Source organism: Cyclopterus lumpus, chromosome 13 (genome assembly GCF_009769545.1).
Source record: "Cyclopterus lumpus isolate fCycLum1 chromosome 13, fCycLum1.pri, whole genome shotgun sequence".
NCBI classification, from domain to species: Eukaryota; Metazoa; Chordata; class Actinopteri; order Perciformes; family Cyclopteridae; genus Cyclopterus; species Cyclopterus lumpus.
Genome location: NC_046978.1, coordinates 4594312 through 4602655, shown reverse-complemented (window position 1 = coordinate 4602655; position 8344 = coordinate 4594312). Strand labels below are relative to the sequence as shown.

General features: G+C 41.7%; 1 protein-coding gene across 1 annotated transcript; it reads left to right on the top strand.

Moving 5' to 3' along the window:
- The first annotated feature begins 2240 nt into the window (after window positions 1-2240).
- On the top strand, window positions 2241-7166 carry gpr184 (G protein-coupled receptor 184). The gene is made up of 2 exons (XM_034549192.1): window positions 2241-2670; window positions 4845-7166. Exon 2 carries the CDS (start codon window positions 4875-4877, stop codon window positions 5922-5924), a length of 1050 nt encoding a protein of 349 aa, XP_034405083.1. The 5' UTR covers window positions 2241-2670; window positions 4845-4874; the 3' UTR covers window positions 5925-7166.
- Window positions 7167-8344: the final 1178 nt, after the last annotated feature.

The following is an 8344-nucleotide window of genomic DNA, read 5'->3' as shown; positions in this document are numbered from 1 at the left end:
TAAACACTTGTGACCCACATGTGGTCTTGCAGGGGAAAAAAAATGGTTATTTTATAACCCTTTGTCTGTGTCCTCTGATCTCCTTTTTCCTCTCTTCTCTCAAAAAGGTTTAACTACTTATTCATCAGGGGCTCAAAATGGTATAAGTGGGATTCTATTCTACCCTTATCCTGTCTTCCCTGTGCTTGTCTCTTCGAATTATGGAATATATATATATATATATTTACAGTATTTACAACAATAGCACGCTGTACTGCATAGAAAACTGTCCCAAACGGTCCCAAGGTAGGTGGGGCTCTTGCTCTCTTCACTCTACAGACCTGTTTGTAACAACTGGTTTATCACGGTAACTTATTTATCTTATTTCTTACAATAGCCCATATCAATTCTTGCGCCAGTCTTCGCTGGGGGACTTGAACCCTCCACGCTGCTAATCAGTCGCGTCGCGGAACGATTTATCTATTGTGGACTACTGGACGTTAAATTCAATGTGCGTCCCTAAAGAGTCTAAGGCGGAAATGTTTGTAGCGGACAATAGATTATGGCGAATAGCTTCTACGTAACGCTCACTAACTCCTCACTGTGGGGAGTTTAAATTAATAAACTCCGGCAGGCCGCTCTCACGGACTTCAACTCTTTAGGAACAATGCGGCACTATCTTCGCGTAACCAGTCTCGTTCAATATGCTCGTGCGACTTACAACAGATATACACACATTTAACAGTACAACACAAAACAAACATAAAAACACTAAATGAGCATCATCTTCACCACGGACCTAGCTTAGTCCTTATTCTATGTCGTGTTTTCACGCTAAATGTTTTAGCCTGGTCCAACAAGCTCCGCACCAATCCACACGCTAAAGTGTCTATATTAAGCTATGCAGGATTCGATGAAACAGGTTCCAAGCTTACCGATAATGAGTTGGCCATCGTGTGGAAAGGCGTGGATCTAGCGGGCCCAGTTCCTCAGCCACGAGGCCACAGCAGCTCACGTCGGTGGTCACCAAATTGTAAGATTCGTGTTCAAAGCTCCGGGTCCCGTGGCCGCAGGAAATTCAGGATTCGAGTTAAAGTTTAACAATATTTAATGGCAAAGATAATACTCATGTAGCGTTCACGATCGTGGGGCCAGAAAGGAGGAACTCTCCACAGACGGAGTGCAGCTCCCAAGGAGCCACAGACCGGGGCTGTCTCGAGTCTCCAGACCAGTAGAACCATGTCCCCAGAACAAATGCTCGGCTATTAGTATGGTCATGCAAATGAATTCACACCTAAAGGTTAGTTCCATTGGTCAGTTCAAAGGATGCCGCAGTTCTACTCGCTACGCCAATTAGTAAACAGGCGAGGTCAAAGCTCACTCTTCCGGTCAAGGACAGGAAGTTCCCCTTCACAATAAAACCCTATTATCCTGCCTTCCGAATAAAAGCAACACATTAGGTTTCAATCGGCATCCATTTTAACTATTGTCTAAACAATAAAACATTCATTCATTCTCATGCATCATACAGTTAATCATTACATTTGTCATTAAAACAGAATAATAAAACAGTGATCCTCTCTTATGTTTCATAATACATTCCTCCAGAATATTCCTCATAATATCCCAAATTAATTATCATATCTTTCTTTATGTATTAATTTAAAACATAAACTTCTCTTATCTACATGTGCAAATATATATAAAATCCACTACAACCTAACACTATGCATTCTTGCTTATACGAAAATACACTACATTCACAGCTGGTGTAAATATTTACCCAACACATTAACAGATAGGCTGCAGGCTTCCGTCACATATTCTTTTCACAAACATAAAGAGAGCCTTGCATATTGCACTGCCACAGGGTTGTACTACAACTGTGTCTGTTATCCAGACTCTTCCGACCACTGCCGGATACAGAGCTCACAACATGTAAATCAACCTCGGCTCACTTCCTGACTTCAAGCTTTTATGTGTTTAGTACTGAAATGATTCAGTTTTCTTACACACAGTAATAATGAAGGTGATCTCTCTAACTCTGCGTCAAAGGGGATTAACGCTGAGGGAAAAATTGTTCCAAAGTATAGTAAAACAATCATTATGATTGATGTTTACACTGGTTACACTATGAAAATAATTGTATTAATGTGAAAGTCAAGGGTATCTGGCTGTCTGCCTGCAGAGTTTAAATGTCCCTCAAATACATTGCTAACATGCAGTGATAGACGACTCTTTCCACTCTGCCTTTCAGGAGTGGGTCTGGTCAATCAGTCTAGTGTTTCTCCCCACCCCTGAAGCGTACATCTGCTCTGCACTTGGACAGAACCAAACCTCCCTCCTCGCAAATGTGTCTTCCCCTTTTTGTACCTTGTCTCATCCCATCTCTAGCCCTGCTGACATTTCCACTTTGGCTGTCAACGGCAAGTCACCTCAACCAGAGCAAAACGAAACAAACAGCTGTAGCTATTGTGTAGTTTGGCAATAATCAATATCTGTAATCCTTCCAGAGTACCATGTGGGACTATAGAGGCTTGGCTCTAAAGAGTCTCCTCTGAAGATCGGCCTCTAACCCTCCTGGACTGAACTCCGCCAAACTAGAAGCAGCTCTGGAATGTGTCAAAAGGTCCTCACCCACCGGACAGCTTTGTTTTGCAATCAAGACGCACGTCTTACCAAAAACAACAGGTGAGGTCATTGATTACAGTTCTGGATGTGAAATGTTGGGAAATTGTACGAGACTGTTACTAAAAACAGTAACAGTGAAAATTAAAAAAAAGTGAGATGTTTTTCATGTTCTGCAAGTTGGGTGTTTAAGGTATTAAATTAGATTGAACATGTTAATTATCCTTCCTGTAGACTGTTGTCAGGGGAAAGACGGTATGCTCGAGGCTGTGTGAGTCACAGCCTCGAGCATACCGTCTTTGAAACACAGCTGTGGTATTTGGGAAGAAAGCCATAAAACATAAAATAAATCATATTGTTCCATTTTGCTTGGAAAAGGAGACGAGGCATATTCCCCCTTTTGAGAGAAGAGGCTGACGTTTTGATCTTTTAAAGCCTCCCTGGTAACACAGCTATGTAATAACATCACGCTTAGTTCAGTTTATAATATTAACAAACACATAGTTGGCTTGGACCCGCTGTGTACAGTAGGCTTACATGAGGATGATGTCATGAAATAAAACAGACACAATACTTTACATGTAAAACACAGCAAAAGATCAAATCATGTAGTTCAGAGGAAAAAGCAAAAACCCAGATTAATAGTAAAAAGCAGACAGGAAAGCTAGTGAGTAGCACACTCATCACGGCCCATTGTGAGTAAGAGGGGAAGATGTGTGCACCCAGACTGATGACTAAACTGCAGCCTACCACTTTTTTTTAATGAAAAAAAGATGATCAGATTTATGAGCAAAACATTCCCAGTCAGTTATGTTCCTCAACCCACACTATTTAAAAAATGTTATGAATAATCCATTAAATCAAACCCATTTCCACACACGCACCAATACATACTTACAAAGAAAGCCTACCACACCCGCGCAGCCACACATTATCGTTCACTTAAGATGGTCTGACTCTAAATGGCTTCTTCATTATTGAGTTTGGATGGAATATCTGTGCCCAGACGTTAATGACATTAGAAGCTTCCTGAAGGCACCGGGGCCAAGCCCAGACACACAGACGGTAGAGAAGAAACATAAATCAAAGATATATATTTGATAGAGACGAAAAGGCTCCAAGATACAGAACACAGGTTTCATTTCCTAATGCTAAAATCTCAGAGAGAGGCAGGAAATTGATGGAATATAATCTTTATATATAAGTTCTCTTTTACATAAAAAATAGCAACCACATGTTGTCTTAAATTATTCAAGGACTCTACATAAAGGAGAGAATAGGGACTTTATAAATACTTATTTTCTGATGAAATTTAGCTGTGTGGACAGTTGTTTTTTTCCGTCCGTTCCCTATGGGAAGCAACACAGATTTATATCTCAGATGTGTCCGCCGCGAATCACACCCACAGCTTTGCAATGAACTGGGACTGACCGTACACCCACATTGTTAATCAAGGAAGAAAGTAATTGATGATGAAAGGTCACATTACTTATTCAGGGGAGATGGCTGTTACATAAGTCAGTCTCTATAAGGATATATTTATATTAGCAATAACTGGTTGGTTCTGATTGTGGTTTTTTTTTTCCCCCACAGAGCGGAAGTTGTATTAAGCACTGATTGCACTAAAATGAAAATGCTCACTTAGGAAGTCTGTGCTGCCACAGATTTAGACCATGCAGGGCAATAAGTGGAACAATTCATAGACAGTTTAACAAAAAGCAGCATTTACATAAAAGGATGTAACCACTATAGGGTCGAAGCAGAGGTATCAGCATCTAATTCATCTGTTACAAAAGATTAGTTCCTCAATGTTCTCAGTTTCTGTAAAAAAAAAAAAAATAGAGAGAGAAGAAAAAAGAGAACATTTGGAAAAGAAATGTATGACATGTTTTCTCCATACTGAGCAGTTGAAGCAATAAGGAGGGTATTTTGGCAATCTAAGTTTCTATTTGTACTGTGGGCGCCAACTGTTATCGTCAGGGTGCATGACTCAGCTTTCAATGGGGGGTGGGGGCGACGGGGGACTTCAACTCTCTGCCCAAGCACCATACACTATAGAGCTAAACTACCTCAAATTCAGAAACATCACGGGACAACCAAATGATTTGATCTCTTGAGCTCGTTGAACCATGAAATACGATGGGGGATGGAAAATGTCCAAGCTGTATATGGATTATATGGTATCATAGAAGTTAGCTTGTGTCAAACTCTTAACGTGAAACTTCTTTTTTTTATAGGTGAATTTATAACCAGGAAAGTGAAAGAAAATGACAATGAACGTCACAGTCACTTCAACAGCGACAGCGACAACCGCTAACTCCACTGTGTGTGTTAACATTGGGGAGAGCGCCATCAGTGACTTGCTGATGTCTGTTTACATCCTGGCTTTTATTTTTGGTTTGATCTTCAATGTGCTGACCCTGGGCCCCATTTGCCAACAAGTGCGGAGGCAAAATGTTCTGGGAATTTTCCTGCTCAACCTGTCCCTCTCCGACATGCTTTTCCTCCTTACTATGCCCCTTTGGATCAATTATTACCGGCAGGACCACCACTGGGAGCTCGGTGTTGTGTCCTGCAGTGTGGCTGGCTTCTTCTACTACTCCAACATGTACATCAGCATCTACCTGCTCTGCTGTATCTCCGTGGACCGCTGCCTGGTGGTCACCTACCCGCTCCGCTCCAAGACCCACAGAACGTCCCGCTACGCCTGGGCCCAGTGTGCCACGGTGTATGTGGTTGTGATAGCGATGCACATCATGGTGCTGGTCAACGACAATCTCACTGACGCCCATGACGAGGTAAACAACAACGACCGCTGTTATGAGACTTACCCAATGGAGAAGCCTGTTGCCTTGTTCAACCTGGTCAGAGTGGGCATTGGCTTCCTGCTACCCCTGCTGGTGCTGGCGGTGAGCTACTGGAGGGTGCTGGCCACCGTGGGCCAGAGTCCCGGCCTGAGCGCCCAGGCAAAGAGAAAGGTCCGCCTGCTGTCTTTTGGGGTGATTGGGATCTTCTCGATTTGCTTTGCTCCGTATCACATTCTCCTGCTCACACGCTCACTCGTCTTCTACAATAGTAATGATGTACAACCTCAAGGAACTTACTGCCAGTTTGAACAAAACATGCACTTTTCATTCTCATGTACTCTGGCACTGTCCAGTCTGAACTGCGTGGTGGACCCCGTGCTGTATGTGTTGGTCAGTAATGGAGTCCAGGAGGAGGTGAAGCTGTGCTGGAGAAGGCAAAGAAGGACACAGACAGGGGACTGTGCTTTAACGAAATATGGCAGAGCAAAGTCTAATACTAACTTAATATGAAATGTAAGCTATGTGCACCTATGCATTTGTATTCATACGTGTGTGTGTGTGTGTGCATGTAAACTCATGGCCTCATTTTCAGAGTTATTGAGTATGTAGCAGGAATATTTATATACCGTAATCAACCCTTCGTGGTCATACAATCAGACATCCTTTGAGAGAACCACATTGCTGCTTAGTTTTTTTTTCTTCCTCCCTCGTATCCTGCCCAGTGTAGCGTTGGGGGGGTCAAATGACACGCATCTCAGAGCTCTGTAATTGGATTGTATTCCCGGGTTCTGTTCTCCCAAGGGTTCTTCAGTAGCAGCCACTTCTGGTGTGTGGAAACACGGCTGGAGTTGAAGGGCACTTTCTTTCCCATCTATACAAGGTGGTTGTGATTGTGTAACCCTGGTACACTCTAAAGCAGTGTTTTTCAACCTTTTTTGAGCCGCGGCACATTTTGCTGTGCTCTCACTTCCGTTTTTGTTCTGTGACGGGTGTTTGGTCTCGAGAAGACATTTCAGCTTTGGGACCATGGCGCTGTTTGATAGCTTTTCCCCACACACCAAGCATAACGGAATCGGTGCTGTTGGATTCCTGGTGAATCCAAACGAAAGATAACTTTTACTGCACTACCTCGAGCTCACAGATTCTTTTTCTTTTTTTTTACCACAACTCATACTGGGCTTTTTATCTGGGTTAGACGGTTTCCCAGGGCCCAGTTCAGAGTCTGCATTTTTAACTTAACACCTTTTAACGTCGTTCACAAAGTTACAAAGTAAATTGTGTGTGTGTGTGTGTGTGTAAGAGAGGGTCTTATATTTGCCACAATGCCTGAAAAGGTAAAAAAAGAGAGAATAGAGATAGTTCATAATCGAAACATCATCAATTAGGCACTTGACAAATAACCAGTATGACCCCACAAGTAGATGAGGTGTTTACCATGTTCTCTTTCATTAAAGCCTTTACTGCTGACTTATCGATCTGTATATAGAGACAGGATTTACAGTATACAGCTGTATCTTTAAAAATACACTCATATGCTACTAAAATGTTTTATCTTAATACAGTATGATTCCATGTAAATGTAACTGTATTTAGTTTGGACTTTTTTTTCATGCCTTTTACTCTCATTATGTTAATTATTTATGTCATATGCACTGAATGTGTTATAACTCAGTCATGCTGTTCATTCTGTACCTATGACATCTATTGTACTTCTGTCCATTTGGGGAGAGGAATCCTCCTCTGTTGCTCTCCCGCAGGTTTCTTCCCTTTTTTCTGCCCGTTAAAATAAAATTAATCACGTTGTTGGTCATTGAGGCTTCATCGTTTACAAATACAAATTGAGATCGATCTGATAAATAGGATTCAAACCAACTTAGTGCGGTACCTGAAATGCCAATCGACTGATCCAGTCTCTGTAATAGGATGTCATGATCAATGGTGTCGAACGCAGCACTAAGGTCTAATAATACCAGTACGGAGATGAGTCCTTTATCTGATGCAATTAGGAGGTCATTTGTAATTTTCACCAGTGCTGTCTCTGTGCTGTGGTGTTTTCTAAATCCTGACTGAAACTCCTCAAATAAATTATTCTGATGTAGAAACACAACTGATTTTCGATTACTTTCTCAAGGATCTTAGAGAGGAAGGGAAGGTTAGAGATCGGTCTGTAGTTAGCCAACACCTCTGGATTAAGAGTGGGCTTCTTCAGGAGAGCTACAGCTACTTTGAAGAAATGTGGTAGATGCCCTGTTAGCAAGGACACATTAACAATATCCAAGAGAGAGGATAGTGTGCTATGATCAGAGTGTGTTTTGACCTTTGCTCTGCATCCTTCCAAGAGATAATCATCCTGAAATTGCTTTTTTTTCCAGGCGAACCTGAAAATTCAACTTTTTCTGTCTTTCATCTTTATTTACTCTTAACCAGTAACACATATACTAATATTATACACATCTGAACAAAAGCACACATGGGTTGCCTTTATTATAACATCAACATTATTCAAATAACCTTTGTGGTTGCTGAGATACACCCTTTTTATTTTGAGTACGTAATTTTGAGCAGAAACCTAAAAAATAGGTTGGTTTTCAAAAGGTTGGCAAAATGTCTTTAAGCAGCCTCATCAGGGTCAAGGTTGATGGGAGAAAAGCCATCCAAATATACACAGCCGTTTCCAAGGCCACTCCACTTGAGGACAGATCGTCACTGGTTGAGGGTAGGAGATCATCAATCTTGCCTCTAATAGTTAGAATCTTTTCATTGAAGAAGTTCATGAAGTCATTACTACTGAGGTCTATAGGAATACACAGAGCTGTGACTCTCTGTCCGCCTGGCTACAGTGCTAAAGAGAAACCTGGGGTTGTTCTCATTTTTCTCTATTACTGATGAGTAATAGGCTGCTCTGGCATTACGGAGGGCCTTCTTATATG